The sequence below is a fragment of the Zootoca vivipara genome, chromosome 6 (assembly GCF_965207765.1).
Source record: "Zootoca vivipara chromosome 6, rZooViv2.hap1.1, whole genome shotgun sequence".
NCBI classification, from domain to species: Eukaryota; Metazoa; Chordata; class Lepidosauria; order Squamata; family Lacertidae; genus Zootoca; species Zootoca vivipara.
In genome coordinates, this window is record NC_142589.1 from 36,147,452 (window position 1) to 36,170,239 (window position 22,788).

The 22,788-nt window shown below is 46.4% G+C and overlaps 1 protein-coding gene across 4 annotated transcripts in view; it reads right to left on the bottom strand.

The window, feature by feature from the left end:
- GSE1 (Gse1 coiled-coil protein) overlaps window positions 1-22,788 on the bottom strand; it is a 389,184-nt gene that overhangs the window by 245,882 nt on the left and 120,514 nt on the right. Inside the window, exon 1 of one of the 4 annotated variants that reach the window (XM_035120005.3) lies at window positions 18,542-18,896. The exons of 2 other annotated variants lie outside the window; for them this stretch is intronic. In XM_035120005.3, coding sequence (XP_034975896.2) covers window positions 18,542-18,587 — 46 coding nt within the window. In that variant the 5' untranslated portion in view covers window positions 18,588-18,896. Of the gene's footprint in view, window positions 1-18,541; window positions 18,897-22,788 lie in introns of those variants that run through there. One more of the 4 variants, XM_088671956.1, reaches the window with a different exon arrangement.

Consider the following 22,788-nt stretch of genomic DNA (forward strand, 5'->3'; position numbering starts at 1 on the left):
AAGGCTCGCTCCCCGAGAAACACCTGCTAAGGTCATGCTGCCCCAGGCCAACTGTTCCAAGCAGGAAAGGAGGGAGGGAGTTAAGAGCATCCGCCACCAACCTTGCAAGCAAGCACAAAGTTGCCTGTCTGCCACTTGGCACAACTACAGAGCAGGAGCAGGAGCAGGAGCAACTGCCGCCACCGCCTGGAGCAGGTGACAGACACGGCAGAGTTTACTTTATTAAGAGGAAGCCGCCAGCCAGCCTGGCCATAACAAAAGTGGGAGGGCAGGGGGCAGGGGAGCATGAATTAACCCTCTGCTACCTGCACAAAGCCAGCCAACATAAAGTGCAGGCTGCAGGCTGGAATGAAAGGCAATGGAGGTTTTTCTTTTCTTTTCTTCTATTTTTGTGTGTGCAGCCCACAGCCATTCAACCCATTCCCTGTTTTGTTTGAGGGTGGTGGAGGCTTCTACAGTTTTCCATGGGTGCAGAGCAAGGTGCAAAATTCAGTATCAGAGGATGCAAGTTTCTGTCCTCTCACCACCAACATATATAAAGAAGAACAAAAACAAATTTTAGAACTTAACATTTTAATTTTTAATTTTTTAAAAAACATGGCTCATCTCTGTGCTACACATTTCAAGCAGTATCGTACCACTTTAAACAGGCATGGCTTCCCCCAAAGAATCTTGGGAACTGTAGCTTGTTAAAGATAATGAGAGTTGTTAGGGAGCCCCTATTCCCTTCTAAGAGTTACAAAGAGGTGAATGGCATGTTAAAACAAAGTACACAATGCACTACAATAAAATGCCAAATGGGTCATTAGTAATGGTCATTATGTTACAATAAAAATTTAAAAATAATTAAAATGCCAGAAATCACTCAGCAAGCAGAATGATCACATAGCAAACTCGCCACACAGGAGGGCCAGAAGAAAGTCCCCACCCCATCCACCAACCTCACCTCCCACAGACTTTAGGGGCTAGAAACCTGAATAATACCAACAACAATAATAAAACCATATCCCAGATAGAAGCATTAATGGCGTTCCCACCACCACCAATCGATTGTAACTATTCAGGATGTACAAATATTCAAGTAATCCATGTAAATAATTGTGAAAAACATTAAATAAAACTGGGAATACTTACAATATTAACAGTTCACACACACACACACACACACACACACACACACACACACAGCCCAACCTGGCTAAATAAGTCAGAGGCTGAAGAGTGCAAGAGGTGCTTCTCCATGGAGGTTAACAAAGTGAGTAAACAGGTCCATGGAGTAAGACCCCACCCCCACCCCCTCTGCACACATGAAGAAGCCTTGATAGGTTTATGGTGTTCCCTGGAGAACAATAGCCAGAGATAGTGAAAGAGGAGTATGCCTGCACATGCACACACCTCCCCCAGAGCAGATCTAGCTCATACCCATTTGCTCTTTGGGGGCTGTGGGTGTTTCCACACATCGAGACCTGCACCAGTCCTCCCCTCTCCTTAGGGCTGTGCAAATGCTACTAGAAATATACAAACATTACTCTTCCACAAACAGCCCCTGAAAAAACAAAATTAACTGGCATGTCAGCCGCTCCCTTCACCCCCACCCCCACCAAGGACTACTCCCCTTGAATCCACAGTTCTTCTCACAGAGCAATTAGAGGCAAGCATTAATATTTAAATATTGCCTGCTCCAGAGAAAAGAAATCAAATTTATAGAAGGGGGGAGGGAGAGAGCATGCAATTAAATCTTTAGCGCCCAAAGGCAGGTGTAAAGTAGCAGTTTGCACAGAGATACAGCAACTTCCTCCACTGAAAAGTAAAACCCAAAGAGAAAGGAGAGCTATCCAAGTGCTGGTTTTAACCTACAGAGCCATGTATGGCTCAGAACTCCAATAGTTAATGTACAGGTGGAGAACACTTGTGGACCTCCAGACATTGTTGGAGTCCAACTCCCATCAGCTGCAGGCAGCACAGCCAATAGTCAGGGATGATGGGAGTTGTAGTCCAGCAACATCTGGAGGTCAGACGTTTCCCAGATCTGAACTAGGAGAATGCCTGACTTGAGCATACCCAGACCCTGGGGGTTTATCATCTAAGAGCCTGCTCCAAATGGCATCACTATGAGAGATTTGAAAGGTGGAAAAAAGGGACAGGGCCTTTTCAGCAATGACCTCTTCCCATCTATGGAATGCTCTCCCAAGCAAGGCCTGCCTGGTGCTGACAGTAACATCCTTTGGGCTCAATGTTAAGATATACCTCTTCTCACAGGCAATAGAGAAAATATGATCATCATGTTTATTACTGTTTCTGTGCTACATATTAAAGTTGTTTTATTGTTAAGCTTGGTGGTGGTTGTTTTTACTGTGTTTGTAAATTGCCAAGAGACTTTCTGTTGTTGTTCGTCAAATTTACACTAATAGGTGACAAGTAAAATTGACAAACAACAACAGGTACTATTAAACCACAATACAAGACAACAGTGATGCCTTGTCACATCTACAACATACATTATAAAGCACATGGCTCCTCCCCCCCAAAAAAAAGAACCCTGGGAACTGCAGTTTGTTAAGAATGCTGGGAATTATAGCTTCCAGGATTCTTTGGGGAAAGCCACGTGCTTTAAGGGTATGATGTAGATGTGACCTTAGTTTGGGGGTTTGAATCACAATGGAGGGGAAACAGCAAGAGTCCAGAATGAGAACCTGTGGAGCCCAAAGCTGGGCCCAGGTATTGTCATGCCCTGCCTGTCTGTTCTCCACCTGTAAACTGAAAATAGCAACTTCTCTCACACAACTGTGGCATGAATGAAAGCAATGCACTAGATGCAAGCAATACAGAAGAACAGCACAGTTTGAGGTACATATTCTTAAAAGCATGAATGCCTCTGCTTTTATAGAAGAAACACCAAAGTTGCTCGTCCTCATGGGACTCAGCTTGAGACCAACATCAAGACTCTTGACTTCCTCAGGAGGTTGTGGACTTTCCTTCATTGGAAGTTTTTAAGCAGAGGCTTGATGGCCATCTGTTTTGGATGCTTTAGTTGAGATTCCTGCACTGCAGGGGGTTGGACTGGATGACCCTTGGGGTACCTTCCAACTCTACAACTCTATGATTCTATCAGATGGCAGAGAAAACAAGTTCAAAAATCACTCATCCAGAAGACCTGCCTCTTGCTTGCTTGTTTTTTTGGATCCACTGCTGGGGCCATTATGAAGGGAGCCAGAGTCTTGGAAAGCTAGAAATGAAGGAGGGACAGGGAGGGGTGTGCTTGGGAGATTAGCAAGAGAGCTGTGTGCGCAGCTGCAAAGGCACAGACAAATAAAAAAGAAAGATTGTGCCCATACAAGGTCACAGGACTTGAAAAAGAGATAAGAACACGGGGAAGGAGAAGGGCAAAGGAGACAGAGACAGCAGAAAGGGCCACAAGAGAAAGCAGCTTGTTGTAGGTTGAATGTTTAACAATAGCACAGGAGCTCCAGTCCAGTCCCCAATGTTCTGGGTCAGGACTGGTCATTTCCTTTTGATTTCAGGGACCAGCTGGGAGGCTGAATGAACTCAACCCCTTTGCTAAATAGAAAAGCAAAGAAAAATCCAGAACTCCACAATGGATCAGATGACAGACCAAAATCCTGTTACTAAGCGGCCCTGGCAAAACCAAATCAAGCTGTCAGTCTTGGGGGTTTGAAAATTAGGAAAGAAGAGTGTATATGGAATGGAGGGAGAATGGAACTCCAACCCAAACCAATGAACTGGAGGAGCAATGTCAAAGGAACCCTTTCTGCTCACTTAAGAATGGAGTTGAAGCTGCCAAACAGAGGAACTCCCCAACACAAGGCAGTTCAAAAGCATCCAGACTTTAGCTTATCTCTGTGGCACTTCTCTCTAAGCATGTCAAAAGATCCAAGTATGAACAGGGGAAGACCAGATTCAAATCCCTGCTTTACCATGTGGACTCACTGGGAATATGCCTGCCACACAATTACAGGTACTCCCATATTAAAGAACTCCATAAAGCAGGTATAGTTGTAGACCCTAAAAACAGGGCTACAAATATTTTAAACAAATATTAAAACAACCTAACAATCTTTTCTAAGACCCAAGATGCTGACTTGAGTAGTACAGAAATTTGTCAGGGAGTTAACAAAGCAAATGCTGCACAGAGCAAATGTTTTGTATGCAGAAAGTCCATGGGACAGTCCCTGACATCTCCAGTTATAAACTTCCCCTGATCTGCCACCCCCAGAACACTATGGGAAGTTTGGCCATGATGCAAGAGATTTCAGCGCTCATCAGGAAACCCTCTGACCTCCCTTTCAGAGAGTGGGAGGTCCTTCCAAGGTGATTGGGATTATTCTGTTATTTACTGTATGTTTCTTCATTTTGCTAGACTGGGCACCCACTTTGCAGGCAGGAGCTCTCAGGTTCAATTCCGGGCATCTTAAGTTAAAAGGGCCAGATAGCATGGGGGGCACTGTCCAAGACCCTGCAGAGTTGCTGCCAGTCAGAGAAGGCAAAACTGGTCAGATGGACCTAGTCTTAACAGGGGATAAGACAGCTTTCAGTGTGCAGAAGACGAGGAAGCCAAGGGTGGAAGAGGAAGAGGCTCATGCATCAGGTAGCACATCTTTGCATCTAGTCCTTCCCCCTCCAACCTTCCCAAGTAGCACTGAATGGCTTTCTAGACCAGGCACACACGCTGCAGTAGTCCTGTGCAGAGTGAGAGATCTGCTGGGGTAAGGACAGCTACCTCTTGCTGAAGCATGCTAGAGGGGATGGCGTACATATGCCAATAACCTCCAGACCCAAGCTCAAAGGATGTGCTGGGATCTTGCAGCAACAGGCCCCAAGGCGCTTTCCTCTTTCTCTTATCCACATTATAGCTGGTGCACAAGCTACACTTGCTGTCAACCATAGCTGCAGCCCTGTGGCAAGCGATTCGTGTTTTGGTTGTAACATAGGCAGCAGCTCATAACATAAACCAATGTCACTGCATAAAGAGTCCCCATGCCCCTGCTTGATATACCTGGCAACCACTGCTGGGTATTGCATCAGGGTGGTGGCCACAAAGCACTCCTATGCCACTTTAATAGTCATGGCTTACCCACAAAGGATTCCTGGGAATTGAAGTTTGTTAGCAGTGCTAGGTACTGTTGAGTGAAGGGCAGCTCCCTTAGCAAACTACAGCCATGACTTTTAAAGCAGTATTAAGAGTGATTTAAAGTTAAGGTGTGGAAATGATTCAGGGCAGGCACCCCTATGCATTACCACCATAACATGGAGCATTCATCCCACAGAGACTGTAGTCAGCAGACTCCCCACAGCAAGTGTTAAATGCGCACCAGGTCTGAGTCATAAGTAAAACATGAATTTCTCTCATCTAGCCAAACACACACACACACACACACACACACACAAACACGGGAACCACCCCACAACTAGGGGATTCCCTTCTCTAGAAACCTGTTGATGTGTACATCAGAGGGGCCCATAGTTTAGTAGTGGAGCCCCCAGCATCTCCAGGTAAAAAGGATCATCTCCTGGCTGAAAAAGAAAGACCTCTGTCAGAGATCCTGGAGAATCACTGCCACTCAGTGTAGACAACCAATGGTAGTGCCATTCAACAGAAGGAAACATAATGTAGATTCAGAATATCTTCTTGGAGTTGTTTAAAATCCTTCCATTTGGGACTGCTCTTTTCTCAAGCATCTTGTGATCAGAAAAATAAAAACTACCTCTGGAGGCCTGTTTATCATGACTTAACCAACCTTTGGGAGACAATCTCCTCTTCCTCTTTTATGCATTGTTTTAAAAAAGTCCTTTAACCTGGTAGCCATCACCATGTCTTGTTGCAGTGAATTCCGTAAGTTCCATTGTGTGAAAACTGTGTGAAAACGGAACTTGCATCTAGCAGTCAAAATTTCACTGGCAATCCCAGAGACAGTTGTAGTCTTCTGAAACTCAGACTAAACAGTCTTTTTAAAAAGAAAAACATTTAAATTAAGAACCAGCCTCTCTCGCCTTTGATCAGCCACAAGAAAAGTATTGCCATCCAAGGACTGCACATCTGGAATCTCAACATGGCAAGGGGTCCTGAGCTTCCTCTCTCAGATGCTCCATGGGCTGTCCACAGAGCCCTGCCAACCTTCCAGAGCCACACCAGCACAGCAAAAGGACATGGGATCCAACAGAGGTTAGACTTGTCCTCCTTCCAAGCCCTGCTTAACACACCTCATCCGTGATCCTTTCCTAAAAAAACTCACAAACTCTCCCATCCTGACCTGCCTCCAACCTGGTAAAGTCCCAAGGTACACCTCCCCTCCCTGCAGCAGGATCGCACCAGTGCTAAGAGACTGTGTCGAAGCAGTAAAGAGGATTTACTGTGAAATGAAAGGGGCTTTAGAGGCAATAACTTCCCCGCCCCTTGACTTAAATGGATTGTGAACTTCAAAAAGGATAGACAGGGGGGGGGAGAGAAGCTAGTGAGTGCCAGGAGAGCAGCTAGTAGAGTGAATGGCAGGTCAAATGGCATTCTCAGAAGGAAAACCGCCATGGGATTGCAATATGGTATTCTGGATAACATGGGTGGGAGGGGGCATTTGTGGTGCAGTGGTCAACACAGACTTGAGATCTTTTGAGGGAATATTCTGAAACAGCTCATTTTCCCAATAACAGTGCACTGGTGGTAAGTAAATCCACGACCACCCCTACATCATTCTGTCCTGCAATGCGTCCACAATGTTATTACATTATTACTGTCTGGAAATATACTCTTGTACTAAAACAGAACACAAGGGTGTGGGGCAGCAACAAAGCAAACCCAGAACATATGCAGTATGAGAAGTTATAAAATTTCAGCAGGAAGCTACGGAACATTCACCGACTGGAAGCAAAGCAGCATGTTCATCCCAAAACCTTTGCAGGCATAAACAATATTAATAGTGGGATTGCATATAACTGCTCCAACAGCATCAAGAGTGCGCAACAGAAAAGATGTCAGAAAGGGTCCAGGAGAAGCTGCCGAGATAGCAGGTGAAGAGAGATAGCTATGGCCAAGGAGGCCCCAAGTCTAAGCTGGAAAGAAGAGAAAAGAGGGGACTTTCCTCTACCACCTCCACAGTGCTCTTCTCTGAGGATGTCTTAAAAGGCAGTTGTTCTTACTGATTCCAAAGCAGCCAGGCATGTTGGTTTCTTTTACCCACAAGAGTGCCACAACATTGCCACCAGAGAGGCAGGATGAGAGGGGCAAACTTGTGGTGGTGAGGTTACAGCACAGGCTGAGCCACTGCCCTTTTCATACTCTGCAGGAATGGGTGGGGTGTTGGACCCAGACAGCCACCAAGGGGATGTGTTGCTTTGAGGTTGCTCCTGTGGTTACAACAGGTCACAAAATACTTCTCAAGCAGAACTCCCAAACAGGTTAAATTTCCTCTTCTTTTCACACGCACACTCTCAAAGGAAAAAAAATATATCTTTGGATGCAAAGACAAAAGACAAAGAAGACAGGGTGGAACTGTGCACCCCTCTTGGATGTGCAAGGCCTAAGATATGGTCCATTTCTGTTAGGCTCCTTCCAGGGCACGGACTGCGATCAGTGCAGGTGAACTGTGAAGTAATGTCCAGTTACATTTCCTCAGTGTATCTCCACCTACCCACCCTTGCTCAGAGAACTGACAAACCGACAGAGACAATACGTTTTCATCCGGCCTTGCAGGTGGGAGGCTTTTGAACTGGACAGGCAAGGGAACCAAATCTGGGACCTTCTGCATGCAAAGCATCTACTCTTCTCCCTGAGCAAGGGGGCCTTTCTTTTTTGGGGTTGGGAAGGAATCTCCTCCCAGCTCAGAACAGCAACCAATCCTGAAAGAGGGTTGACTGACTGATTCATTGATTTATTCAATTTATATCCTCCACCATGGAACCCAAGTTAGAGTATATAGGGTGGTTTCCAAGTAGTCCTATCCAAGCACTACCCAGACCTGCTTCGCGTCAGCACGGTTATGGCGCAGTGTGCCTTCAGACCCCCCCACCCCCCTCCCCCGACCTCCTTATTCAGCATGGAGCTTGGTTCACTTACCCAAGCTGCCTCCCACTTATGTCTTCTGGAAAGAGATACAACTCTCCATAGCTTCAATCATGCAAGCTCTGATAAGCGTGGGAATATAGGGGGTGAGGGACAGAAGGCGATCCTGCCTTACAGCAGGGATTGGGGACCCTCGTCACAGGTTATATCCAAATGTTGTTGGATCCTAAGCCCCCTTGCCACCTGAAATGCAGGCCTTCTATTTCAGTCCCATTCCTGTTTTCCTCAGTCATATCCTTTTCCTTCTTCCTTGCTATCTCTGAAAACAGACTCAGCCAGAGGGGCTCTTGGGCTCCCATTAACACATAGTCAGAAGGGTGGGGTGGGGGCTGGGGGGAATGGTGAGGAGGTGGGAAACCCATCTTCTGGCCATTGAGGGATTAACAACACAGCCTCCTCTCCCTTCCCCTGTTTCTGGGCTACCATCCAGCTTCAGAGCCAGAGAACAGAGAGCGCAGATTGGGAGTTAGAGAGACATTGCCTCCCACAGCTCTGGGAAGGGAACAGCTCCTGGGAGGGGGGTGAGAGAAAGCAGGGAAATTGGGGGGGGGAGAGATCCTGTGTCCTACCAATACAGAGCCAGCTGAACAGGAGGCTTTTGCGTCAGAGGAATGACTTGGGAGCTGCTGCAAGGAAGCAACCTCCAGAGACCTGGGTACTCAAGCAGAAAGGTCTGCTTAGCTAGGGATCATGGGAGTTGTAGGCCAAAAACATCTGGAGGGCCGAGGTTGAGGAAGCCTGGTGTAGACAGTGCTGAGCTAGATGGAACAAGGGTCTGACTTGGGTATATGGCACCTTCCTTTGTTCCTCTGTGCGGGGAACACAAAGTGTGGGGCAAAATAGCCAAGAAATGCAAAAATGGCAATTTATTACTATTCACTGCAAACCTCAACTGTATATAAGAAAAGCTTATTACTGTATAGTTTTATTTAATTCCACAATATACACAGCTGTAATGGTAAATAGGTACAGTAGGTTATATCAGTAGTAGCAGCAGCAGTAGTAGTAGCAGTAGTAAATAACTTTAACAGCAGCATCAACACAGTACCCATTCACAAAAGCTTTAATTGGTGATGACATGTCAATTATGAAGGAAGGGTTTGTAGCCAGCCATTGTGGCCCAAACCTTACATTTTCTGGAGGAGGGCTGCTGTTTCCACCATCAGCTGTGGACCTATGCTGGGGGTGCCAACTGGATCAAGCCTTACTTCCGAAACTCAGAATGAAATGCAAGGAGACAACAGGGACCACTGAGTCATCAAGAGCCATGCAACTTAATCACCATTTTGGCAAACAGCCCCCATGTCTGGAGATGACAATGCGAAGGAGCACAACCCCCCCAAAAAAACACAACTGCTAGAATCAAACCCACAGAGGATCTGGGTGGAAGCCCTAGCTTAGCCATGGACTTACTGAATGGTCTCAATCAAAAATCTCTCTGCCTCTGCCTCTGTTCTTCCATCTGCAAAGCAGGCATAATTCCAAGCCAGTTTAACAGGGGTAGGGGGAACGGACTGTGGTGCCAAACACTCTGCAAGTTAGAACTCCTATCAAGTTTGCTGGCTAACACAATCTTGGCTCTGGATCTTCACTCCCCTCCCCGCCCTCAGCCTCCTAGGGCTACAAAAAAAACCCAAATAAATAAAATTCCCAGGACTGCTGTGCCTGGAAAGGAACTACTCTGTTCCTCCTCCTGAGCACAGCACACACTCTTCCTCCTTCTGGCTCCCCACAACCTGTAACCTTGCAAGGGCCTTGGTATGTCAGGAAGCGATAAAACGGTCTTTCCTCGGAGCTGCATGTCACAGCCCAGCCTCCTTCGCCTCCACCTACACAAGAGACAGCAGATTCTTGGCCTCTTGCCAAAGCCACTGTCTCCACTGCAATTCTGTCTGCCTTAGAGCCAGCATGCGCGTGCGTGCGCACACACACAGCTTAGGGAAGAAGCGGCCACACACATACAGTGGCAGAAGTAAATGCCCACATGAATTCACAGCCTGCCCCTTCTCTCTTTCACACATCCCAATGCTAATACACTTACAGTTACATGGTGACATAATAGCTTGGCCTGCCCAACCCCACATACATGACCCCTGTGTGAGAGCATGCACACATACACAAACAGCCTCAGAAACAAGAAACACAGGAAGCTGCCTTATACAAAGTGTATTTTACCAACAGCAACTGGTACAACAGCAACAACCATTCCTGGACTGGGGAAGCTTAGCCACAGTACTTTATACGTTGTTTACTTCAATAATGGATTACTGCAATGCACTCTTATGTGGGGTTTCCCTTGCTCTTGATCCTGAAGCTGCAGTTAGTGCAGAATGCACCCTGTGGAATGCCCTCCCACTAGAGGTCAAAGAGAACAACAATTACCAGACCTTTAGAAGGCATCTCAAGGCAGCCCTGTTTAGGGAAGCTTTTAATGTTTGATGGATTTCTGTATTTTAATGTTTGATGGATTTCTGTATTTTAGAATTTCTGTTTTGTTGGAAGCCGCCCAGAGTGGCTGGGGGAACCCGGCCAGATGGGCGGGGTATAAATAATAAATTATTATTATTATTAATGCTGCAGGAGGATAGCTGACAGGAGTGAAACCTTATCAGCATATATGTAACACCTGTGTTCAGTGATCTGCATGGGCTGCCAATTTGCTACTGGGCCAAGTTCTATTGGAATATATACGGCAGCCCTTAACAACTTCTGACCAGTTTATCTGTAAGATTGCCTTATCTCATATAAGATGTGAGATGATGTGCACACCAGAGTTATCACCAGGTTACAATAAAAAATAACTTGTGCGGTTTATAGCTACTTTAGGTGGGAAGTTGGTTTGTTTGGTTGCATCTGAGGAGATTGTGCTGGTATAATCTCTTAAAGGACAGATGGAGGGAAAGGGTGTGGAGGTTGAACCTGGCAGCTGGATTGTGCCAGCTAGATACCTCATCGGGTTGATTTCAGGGGCTAGGCAGTTAACTGGCAAAGGCAAGGGACAGGGGTATCTGAGAAGCAGCATATAGCAGGAACTGGCAAGTGTACACTGGAGAAGGATCAAGCCGTCCTGGACAAAAGAAGAACAAGAGAAGCCCCTATTCGCTGGCAGCAGACTGCAGACAGAATGCCCAGGCCTGAAGCTGGCCTTGCACATGAAGCTTATATAGGGCTCCCAGCCAATTAAAAGGCTGGGCTGTGAGCCAATCAGGGCCTGAGAAATCCCTGATGCAACAAACAAACATAGGGAAGGTTCTCAAGCCTTTTATGACGCCCAAGTGGCAGGCAGCTGTACCCTGGGAACTAAAAGATGGTGAGTTCTATTCCCAAGGGGAGCCAGGTTCTTGCAGCCTTTCTGAAAACCCACAAGAACACTCGTACATAAGGACCTTTTATTCCTTTATCTCTGCCCACCCCAACTGTTTCTTTTTAAACAATATATTTTAAGAGATATATAAATAAATTTATTGTTATTATTAAGGGTTGGAAAACGTCAGCCCATCCTGCCCAAACCACTTTCCAATTCACATATACCATCTATTAATTTGGCCCCATCATTAGGAACAGGAGAAGCTGCTTATAAAGGGTCCATCTAACTTGCTACTGTCTACACTGACTGGCAGCAGCTCTCCAGGGTTTCAGAGAGACCAGGTGTGCTAAGTTGGGCTCCACATGGGGGGGGGGGTCTGATGTGCGTGCATGACATCACATGGGCCACACCTGCCAGGACACTCAGGCGATCATTGGAGGGGGGAGGGCAGAGGGTGAAAATCCCATCACTTGCCCAGAGGCAGCAGGTGATGGTGGCCCCCTCAGTATTGGGGGGCTCCACCCCATGCCTCAAAATATTGAGGAGGCTGAAGCCCCTTGTGCCCCATATACCCTGCACCCCTCCTGGAGACATTTCCAGTCCTACTGGGAGGTGACTTAAGTTGAACCTGGGACCTTTTGCTTACAAAGCAGGTACTCTAAGTTATACCTGTTCGCCAAAGATGCCACGCTCTGATGCCATCATTGGTTTGGCCTAATCTTAGCCTCATCTGCCACAAGCTGTACCTGCCAGGCTTAGTCCCCAGGGAAAGATGACGGGTACTACCTAGATATGCAGAATGCTGACGTGCTTTAATCAGTTCTTAGTTTATTACTTGTTTTAATGTTTTAAATAGTTTATTTTGCTTATTTTTTCCCTTTCACTCTTTTTGTTGTTTGTGATTGTTGCTGTTTTCAATCAAGAGGTATATAAATAAAATAAACAAACCTGGGAAAGATGGAAGGGGAAGAAGGTTCCTGGTTCTCTGATTTCCAGCAGCAGAGGCATCCCTGGAATGGGTCTGAACCAGTCCCAATCAACCTGGTATCAAGGCACGATTGACATAACCACACATGTGCACACAACAAAGGAGGGCATGTTCTGCATGTCTCTGTGGGCCGCTTCATATTACTGGCTTTTCCCGGCATTCATCACCCTCCTACAAAAGGTAATGTGTGAATGCAATGATACTGTGTTGGCAAATGCACAATTCAGACAGGTACTTTTGCCAGGGAACCATAGCTGGCTGCAGCTCCCATACTGTGGACTACCTGGATACCTGGACTTGCCTCTGTGTAATGTGATATGTTAGCATAGGAGGGTTTTCTTTACGGGGAGGGGGAATAGTTGGAACAACAACAACAACAACAACACCCCACCCATCTGACTGGGTTGCCCCAGCTACTGTGGGCGGCTTCCAATGAATATAAAAGCATAATAAAACATCCAACATTTAAAACTTCCCTATACAGGGCTTCCCTATGCAACTGTCCTCATTCCTTATTATTGGTCCTGCTGGCTGGGGCTGATGAGAGTGGGAGTCCAACAGCATCTGGAGGGCCACAACTTCCCTACCTCTGTGTTTAGTGATTTGAAATGGTCAACTGCCTAGAAGACACATTAGATTGAGCAGTAATTTTAAAAATCATTTTAAAAATGGCTCTGTGTATGTAAACGCTTTTGTACAGTGGAGCAGGCCATTTTTTAATATGATTTATGATTATTTAATTTTGATAGCACTTAATGTATTAAAAATATCTCTAAGCAGTAGGTATACAAAAAACTGAAGCAACAGCAGACAACAAACAAGTACAGTGGTGCCTCGCTAGACGAAATTAATTCGTTCCACGGGTCTTTTCTTATAGCGAAAAATTTGTCTAGCGAATCCCATAGGAATGCATTGAATTTTTTTCGATTTTTTTTTTTTTGCCCATAGGAACGCATTAATTGAATTTCAATGCATTCCTATGGGAAACCGCGATTCGCTAGACGAATTTTTCATAAAACGCATTCGTCTAGCGAGGCAACCTCCGCTCGAAAAATCCTTTCATTAAGCGGAAATTTCGTTAAGCAGGGCATTCGTTAAGTGAGGCACCACTGTATTACAAAAATACAGTTACATATTAAAATGTTACATTAATACAAAGTTACATATAATTTCATTTTCCTTCAGACGTTTGTGCACTCTCTCTCTCTCTCACACACACACACACAAACACATTTAAAACTGGCAAGCTGTGAACTTCAGGCCCTTGCTTTACACAGAAAAGGCACTGAGGATGCCAGAGGTCCTTAACACTATAACTACTAGTGCCAGTTCCTTTAACCTTTGCAGACACACAATGTTCCCTTGCTAATGTGTACTGCCTGGGCTCTGCCTCTGCTGCTGGCACAGGTGATATGCCAAGGTGTTTCTCTCTGCCCAAGGAATTGCAAGACAGGAGTGTTAGAGGCACTGTGGCATCAAGTTCTGCTGTCCCCAAGGTCAACACTGTTACATCTCCTTGCTGAGTCACAGGCAGTGCTTTCAAATTTGATCCAGGACATAGCAATGGAAGCTGCCATGAACAACTTCACCAACCAAACCCTTCAGCAAGAATGAAAAGAGAAACAGGAAAGCATGGAGCAAGTGACATTAACAACTGACTGGCACTTCCTAAATGCCATACAACAGGAAAAAACACATCAGGTTAAAAGCAGTGTCTTTTAAGGATCAATTTAGGCATTTTTATGCAGGGATGGGAAACTCTTCAGGTATAGTTGGACTCCAACTCCCATCAGGCCACAGTCATTATGGCCAATGGTGATGGGAGGGATAGTTCACTGGCATCTATCTGTAGAGTCATCTATTCATCCCCATCCCTGCTTTTATGGACCAACTTAGGATGGTGTGGAATCATGTAGGCTTCTATGTTCCACATTACTGAGCAGAATGGCAAGGAGCAACATGTCAGGTGCATACACAGAAAAGTTAATAGTGACTGAAATAATTTAGATTACTGGTAGGTAGCTATTGATAAAGACTATTGATAAGAACACACACCGTATAATCCCCATTGCGCTCTCTCTCTCTATTTCCAAAATGTTTTCATTTGTTTTAAACACCTTTTTGTCTATACCTGGCCATGAAGCATTTTGCATAGAGGCTGGGTGAGCTCTTTACAAGAGATTTGATTGCTTTTTAAATTCTTTTTTATGCTACCTCAAAGAACACTGAGCTAAGGGAGGATACCACCGGGTTTCTCAGGAATGTGAAGGCCAGATCTGCAAAGGTAAGGCCATGCCTCAGTATTGCAGATGTGGGGGCATGGCAGTGGTGGGAGAAGAAAGCCTGACCCAGGACTGGCAGTACCAAAGAGGTGTGTTTCAACAGCCAGGGTGAAATGCAGAGAAGCTGGATAAGATAACCTTGAAAGCAAGAACAAATCATGATACAAGGCCTTCAACATTATGCATATCTGGAGCACAATGACCCAAACTTCACTCCCAACCAGCTCCACAGTTGCAGAGATACCATCAGTTTTAGACAACAGTAAACATAACTCTCTGTTGCACTGGAAGGGGAACCAAGGGGAATCTATCTATCTATCTATCTATCTATCTATCTATCTATCTATCTATCTATCTATCTATCTATCTGAAGTCACCCAGCCACAAGCAAAGCTGTCTGGATTCCCAGTCTCATCCCACTAGATTTGGAGCTGCTCTAAGTACTCAGGAGTCACCAGGTTGATCTCCAGAGCCAAGCTCTATCAGCAGAGCTCCTTTCTGTAGCAATCACCTCTATTTGACTTAGATAAGTTATAAAATGGAGCGGAGGTTGAAAGGACCAAATAATTAAGTCCTGGCCCTTCTAATTATCTCTCCCAGGCAAGCCAGTGAAAACAGAGACAGCGTGCACTTCAAAGCGATCAGAAACAAGAGGAAGCGAGGAAGCTAATAGCTCCAATGCTGCTTCCAAACAAGTCCCATTGTAAGGGAGGCTGGAGATTCTCCCTTTCTGCCTCAGTCTTTGTCCTTTCCCATTAGAAGCCGGTTTTATTTATTTATTCAAATGCCACCCAGTAACAAAGTTCTCTGCGTGGCTTTACAACAACAACAATAAAAACATTTAGCAAGCAGTTATAAACTCACAAGGGGGGGGGGCAAATGTAAAACAGCATAAAAACTCCAGCAGCAAAGAATAAAAATCAATGGATTTAAAAGGCCTGGTAGAATAAAAGAAGGTATTCACTTAGCACTGAAAACAGTACAAAGGAGGCTCCTGGCAAGCCTCTTTGGGAAGAGCATTGCACAAGCTGGGTGTCACCACTGAAAAGATCCCCTTCCTGGTAACCACCTCTGCATCTCATTTGGGGGTGAGAGGCAAAGGAAAAGAACCACTGAGGATGGTTTCAAGGGTGATACTTCAGAATCCTTCTGGCCCCAAGCTGTCATGGTCTAGAAGCCAGTGCAGATGACAATACACTGCTGCAATACTGTATCATCAAATGGTCCCATTCCAGTTTACAACCTTGCCGCTCTATCAGAGGCCTATCTGGTTCAGCATTCTATTCTATCCGTGGCCACCAGATGCCCCAAAGGGAAGGTCACAGGCAGGACCTGAGTATCATAGCACTCTCCCTGGTTGTGCAGCTGACCCAAGACCACACAACAAGGATGTTGCCCAGCAACTGACAGACCATGGCACATGGTTGGTGATATCCATTAGGCTTGGTAGGTTATAAATTGTGCTGCCCGGATTGCCCATGCAATGGCACCAATTCCTTCTCTTGCTGTTTTGAAACATGCTGTGAATTTTGCTCGTTTGTTCTTTTTATAATTAAGTCTTATTGTCTCTATGCTGGCTCTTAGGTTCCGTTTTAAAACTTTTTATATGCTGAAGTACTTTATGATGTTCCTTTTGAATTAGTTTTATTGCTTACATTGTAAACCGCCTTAGAAATGCTTTGGTTTTTAAAGAGGGGAGCGGGTACAGGAATCAAAACAAACTCTTTAACACACACACTCTCCCAGCATCATTGTCTCAACTTTAGAAGTATACTCCTGAACTACTTTACATGTGTAAGGTGTACTTAACAGAATTTACCCCTTTCTTAGATATTAAGCTGCAAATTCAGAAGCATTTCACAGAATCAGAGCTGCAAGGAAAGGTTATCTAGTGTCCAACACCCTGGTGGTGCAAGAAATCCACTACTTCACCATCCCTGGCAGATGGCTATCCAGTCTCTACTTAAGAACTATTAACAAAGGAGAGTCTCCCATTTTCTGAGACAGTCTGCTCCACTGCAAAATAAGTTCATCCTAGTGTTTAATCTTAATCCTTTTTCTTGTTATTTGAACCCACTGGTTCAGGTCCTACGTCTGGAATAGAAGAAAAGAAATTCGCCCCATCAATATGCAGCAGACCTTCAAATACTTGTATGAATGGATCTGCTCACCTCTGATCTTTCTTTGGCATAAGAATCTATTTCTACTTCCCTCTCCAAGTCACAAAGACACACGTGGGCAAATCGCAAATTGGGGATGGTTGGGAGTTCAGTGTCAGAAGTGCAACAGCATGAGTATCCAAGCTGGTAGGTTGCATGCATCCAGCCACATCCCCAAATGCCCAAATTTCTTGGGGCTGCTACTAGTTCAGACATAACATTTCATGACTTTTAGAAGTCATCTGATATAAGCACAAACACACCCAGAAGCAGTGTTAGAAATTAGCCAGACATGTTTTGCTTTTGGCATGGGTCCAATTGCGACTACAAGATTTCTGGGTGCCAGGTTGGCAAGCATATTTTTAAAACTTGCCTTAATAAAAACTAATACAATTTCCACTACGGGTGTGCTTTTGCTTCTTGTATACTGGGGCAAGTGAACTGTTGTAAGAGCAAGCTACAGTCAAGCAATGTAGTTGAGATCACAGAATCATAGAATCATCGCATTGGAAGAGACCCCAAGGGTCATCTAGTCCAATCCCTTAGCGAACAGACATTCTGTTGTGCCGACCGCAACCTACATTTAAGGTGCCATTTGGCACCTAGCTTATATATTTGAGTTTCTAACACTGCCCAGAAGCACTAGTTGAGAATGGGTGTCTGTGGCATTTTTTCCACAAAAGCACACTCAGCAGAGACTTTCCAAAAAAAGTTGTTGCATGTTAAAAATCTACTACATGTGTGCACTTTAAATTTGCTATAACAAAATGGACACAAGTTGCTACTCAGCTTTTTTAACAAGGTAAGCCTTCTATAGCATTATGTGGCAAAGAGTATCCTAGATTAACAGATATTGTAAAAGTTTGCTGGAGGTTAAGATCCCATGGGATGGGAGTTTGGTAGCAAACAGAATGGAGAAGCCAGGCAGGCTGGAAGAAACACATGCTACAAAATGCATTGTGCCAGTCTCTCTCATTTTCTCCTGAACGCAGGCTATTCCATGTGCCTAGATCTCATGCTGCGAACCCACCACAGCTGTCTCCAAACTCCCCCCCCCCCAAAAAAAAAATTCAGCTGATTCTAGGACTTCTCAGGCTGAACCCAACCAAGCCAAAAGGTGTCCAATGGAACCTGCTTCAATTCCACTTTCCCCTAAGCCTGGAGAAAAGCTTAAAAAGAAGACTTGTAGAGTGTGTTCCTGTCACCCCTGAGTAAGCTGAACCAGCCCTCACAGTTATGGTATCAATAAAAAGTGCATCCAGGTTAAAATGGGAGATTTCAGCCCAAGGGCTTGGTCCAAACAAACGTTTTCACCTTAAAAATCAGGGCTACTATCTACCAATAATACAACTACACAAACCTTTTCCCTTAAAAAACAAACAAACAAACAAACAAACAAGGACTCCTATTTGCCATTATTACACAGATATGGTTCTAAAATAGTTCACCTATCTGAGCATGTACAGAGCTCCTTCTTTCAACAGGGAGAGAAGTCAGCCAACCACACACGCGGGGACTTGAGCCCCCGCCCCCTTCCTATTACAAGTTTCCTCCACCCACCCCCTGTCCGAAATCCACAGCAGTCCAGACAGCGAGCAACAAGCTGAACTTCCCGCGGAGGGAGGAAGCCGCGGCGGCGGCGGCCAGCAGCAGGAGCCTCCTTCTCGCGCGCCTCCCCCGCCCCAACTCCACGGTGATGGGCGCAGGAAGGAGACGAAGAAGCGCGGCACTCACCGATGATGGGCGGGCGGCCGCTCCAGCGGGGGCTCCTGTCCTCCATGGGGACAGCCGGCGGGGGACGACAGGATCAGCAGAAGCGGCGGCAGCGAGACCCTCCCGAGGCACTGCGGTCATCCAGCCGCAGGCCGGCCAGGGAAACTTTTTTTCCCGGGCCCGGCGGGAGTGCGCGCGGCTGTGGGGGGGGGCAACTTCTCGGCAGAGGAGCGCCGGGCTCAACCGCTCGCTTGCTCCGGCTCCGTGTGTGCGTGTGTGTCTTTCTCTCTCCCCGCCTCACTTCCTGCTTCTGGTGCTTCTCTTTCCCCGCCCGCGGCTCCGATCGGCCCAGCCCAGCTGGGCTACTCCTGTTCCAGGAGCTGCAGCCACCGAGTGACTCACCGGCTCCAACCGGGCGACGGCGACTCCGCTGGCCGAGCCTCCTCCCGGAAAAGGCCGCCGGGGGAGCACGTGCGGAGCGGGGGGAAGAGCTTTCTCGCCTCTGGGGAGGAGGGGCTTAGGCGCCCTCGGTGGCTTCCACCCGCTAGGAGGGATCCTCTTACCCCCGCCCCCCAAAAGTCCTGGGCGTGTTTACTCCGAAGTAAAGCCCCAACGAATGTCTGCGGGAGACTTGCTCCCAAGTCAACCTGCGCAGAAGTGTAGCTTTCCAACCCAATCCTGGGCATGATCAACTTGGAAACAACCCCACCAAGTCCAGCGGGACTTGCTCCCAAGCCAGACGAGTGAGGGCTGGAGCCTTAGCTTGAACTAACACGAGGGGCGCTGGGATTAAAACTGGTATTCGATCCCCAAGTGGGAGCAGGAGGGAGACTTGTGGATACTGAAGGATGAGGAGAATAAACTCTGCACATGCTCCGGAACATGTCTTCCTTTTTCTTCTTCCTCATTTAATTAGCATTTTTAAGAGCTGTGGCCTAGCGCCATTGCTCTACCCCGCAAGGAAGTAGGAGGTTGAAGGCTGGGGATAGGGAGAACAAATAGGGGAGAGACCTGAGAGATTAAATTCTCTATCAACCTTTGGCAACCCAGAGCTGATAGTAGTCTCAATCAGATGGAGGGCACCAATCACAGTAGATGTCCCACCACTATCTCTGCCTGCCTAAAGACAGGCCCCTGTGACTTACATGGGTGGGGAAAATGAGTATTCTGGATACAGCTGGCTAGATGGGGTTTGGAACTGCTGCAGGCTGAGAGGAGGCAGGCTGAATTTCAGCCAGTGACGTTTTTTGTCCCTGACCCCCAAACAATCCAAGAAAGTCACACCATGCAAGGGCCATGCAGCTCATTTAGGTGGCAAAGACGCCTGGAGCCTTTAACAATTTCTGTGCTTTTTATGTTGAATGGTTGTAATTTGCCTTCAGTGCTACTTGGAAGAGGTTTTCGACATTTAAACAAATGCCTGATCCCAGGACTTGAGGAAGCACAAAAGGCCAAAATGGCAGGGGCCTTCCCCTTGCTGCTGAGCCTACAGAGATAAGCAGACCTGGGGGAGGGGGAGGGGGGCATGGCTGCTCTGGAAAGCCTTGTATGATGGTTTACTCAGTCCTCTGACCAGCCATCTGCTGGAGAAACAGAAAACCACATGGCTGCCTGTAACTGATGTTTTTTTTGCCTCCAAGGTAAGAGGGGATCCCCATGAGGGGCAGGCAAATAATGCAGGAACATTCTGCAACATCTTGACACAAAACCCTTTCAGACTATCTAGTGCCCTCTCTAACTCTTGCAGAGTTGCACTTGGGGAACAAAACCAGCCACCCAAACTCACCAGGAGATGTTTCATAAAGGCATAGTAAAAGCCTGGTTGCTGGATTAGGCCAATGGCCCATCTAGTCCAGCATCCTGTACTCGTGTATGGGCATCTTGCTGGCTACTATGAGTGCAACATGCCTTCAGAGGCATGATGCCTTCCAGCAGTGGAGGTAGAACATAGTCATAACCATCACAGACGCCAAGCTATGCACTGGAGGAAGGTTGATCACACACCCCCACCCTATCAAACAACAGTATGGTTTAGGCTTGGAACAAATGGACATAATATGCTTCAGGATGAAACTTCAATTTATTCACAAATTACACCTTTAAGATGTCACTTTGCTCCTTTGCTACAACAGATTAAGAAGGCTACCCTCCTGGGAATATAAATTCTCCCTCTCTCCCAAATCATCTAATTAAACAGATAGGTACTAAAACAATTGTTATGTTCTTAGCCCACAAAATGGACAAGAGGTTTGTTCCCGGCTGTCAGTTAAGGGGGAATCCAAGGAAATAATGGTGTGCTTTTCAAACAGGTATTTTCCATGGTATTAATCATGTCTCATATTTTCAATATAGATAATGTTCTCTTTTGCAGTAATGATTAAAAACCAGAAGGGAAAGGAGGTGGGGAATGTCAGAGGACAAGCACAGCAGAATCATTGGCTATGTTCTACCTCCACTTTTGGAGATGGCATGCCTCTGAATACACACTTCTATTTATTTATTTTTATTAAATTTCTATACCACCCTTCATCAGATGGCACAGATCACAGGGAAGTTTACAATAGAAAAAACACAAAAATACATGGCATAGTAACAAACAAAAACAATACCCCACCCCCAGTTTAAAAGGTCATAGACTGTTTAATTAGCCAAAGGCCTGGCACCTGAAGATAAGGTTCCTGTAAATTGCAGTAATGGAGAGTGCTGTTGTGCTCAAGTCCTGCTTGTAGGCATCCCATAGGCACCTGACTGGCCACTGTGAGAACAGGATGCTGGGCAAGATGGTCTATTAGCCTGATTCAGCCTCCTGGCTCTTCTTACGTTGTTACGCTCTAATAAACTTTCCTCAGGACACTTCCTGAACTCCCAGCTCTCCACTGCTGCCAGGATGTGCTCCCCAGTGGCTTTCTCGTTCTCTCTTCCTATCCTTGCTTGAACTAGACCACCCAGTTCTGACTGCACGCTCTGTGAGCACCCTCCCTTGCCATTTTTTGTTTGTGTGTGTTTAATATGTGAAATTGAAAGGAACAAATGTGCTTATCGGCAATTCTCACAAGGTACAAAAGCACCTTCACTAATCTAGTGCAAGTTTATGTCTGTAATTTCTGCACAGGGCAATATGCTCCCACATCACACTTGCATTCCTTCTCTGGAGGAATGTGTGTCAGGATGAGCCATGTGAGTTGCTGGAGAAAGGAAGGGGTTGCAGACCTCCTATGGCACAGCCAACCTCCGTGCTTAACCTTGTCTCACCCGCCTGCAATTGGCAGGGCTTTGAGATCTCCTCCCTCCTTGAGTGCCAGCCAAGATCCTGACCAGGAACACAAAGGCCTTGCCTTGAGGAGTCGGTGCACGGAATACAGCAGGCATCTAACATGCCATTACTCAGTGTGTCTGCCAAGCGACTCTGGTAATTAACACAGGCAACTTCACATGGCCCGTTCCAGGCCACAGCTCCTGCTCCCAGCTGGCTGGCAGTAAATAGCTCACAAATTACCAAAGACCCTCCCTGACCCCTTATTCTGGAAAGACACCACCAGGTGGCTCTAGAAGGAAGCAGAAGGAACTATACAAGCTTTTCCTAGACCTCTGTATGGTTTTCCCTTATAGGAAGTGCAGCAGGGAGCTAATAAATCCTTTGCTAAATTACAGCAATTGTAGTGTGTGTGAACACATGCCCCCACTCCCCCTGTGCTCTTACAAAAGGTCAGAGGCCTCAGCTGTGGCCAATCAGGACTGCCTCACAATCACTCACTTCCCAGACTCCCTGCTACACTGACACCAGAACTCCACAGCTTGCTGAACTGAGAGCTGCCCAAGCCATTTTGGGAAGGGCCATAGCTCAGTGGTAAGAGCATTGGATTTGCATGCAGAAGGTCCCAAGTTTAATCCCCAGCAGCATCTCTAGGCTGGGCTGCAAATGTCCCCCATCCGAAACTCTTGAAAGCCTCTGCCAGTCAGTGTAGTAGACAATACTGAGTTAGAAGAATCAATGGCCTGGTTCACCACAAGGCAACTTCCTGTATTCCTTGAGGGCTAGCTTCCTCCTCCTGCAATTTCTCATAACAGCAGGTGGAGGAGGAAGCCAATGCCTCATCCAAGCAGGAGATCTACACTCTCAGCACAGAACAGGCCCGGAAGGTGGGGTGCAAAGCATGTGTCTGTGTGTGAGAGAGAGTGAAAGAAACGCCTCCTCTAGGAATGCTGCAGTTCCTGACCAGGGAGGATGTTAAATTCCCTGGAGATGGCACTCAGCCAGACTTAGCTTT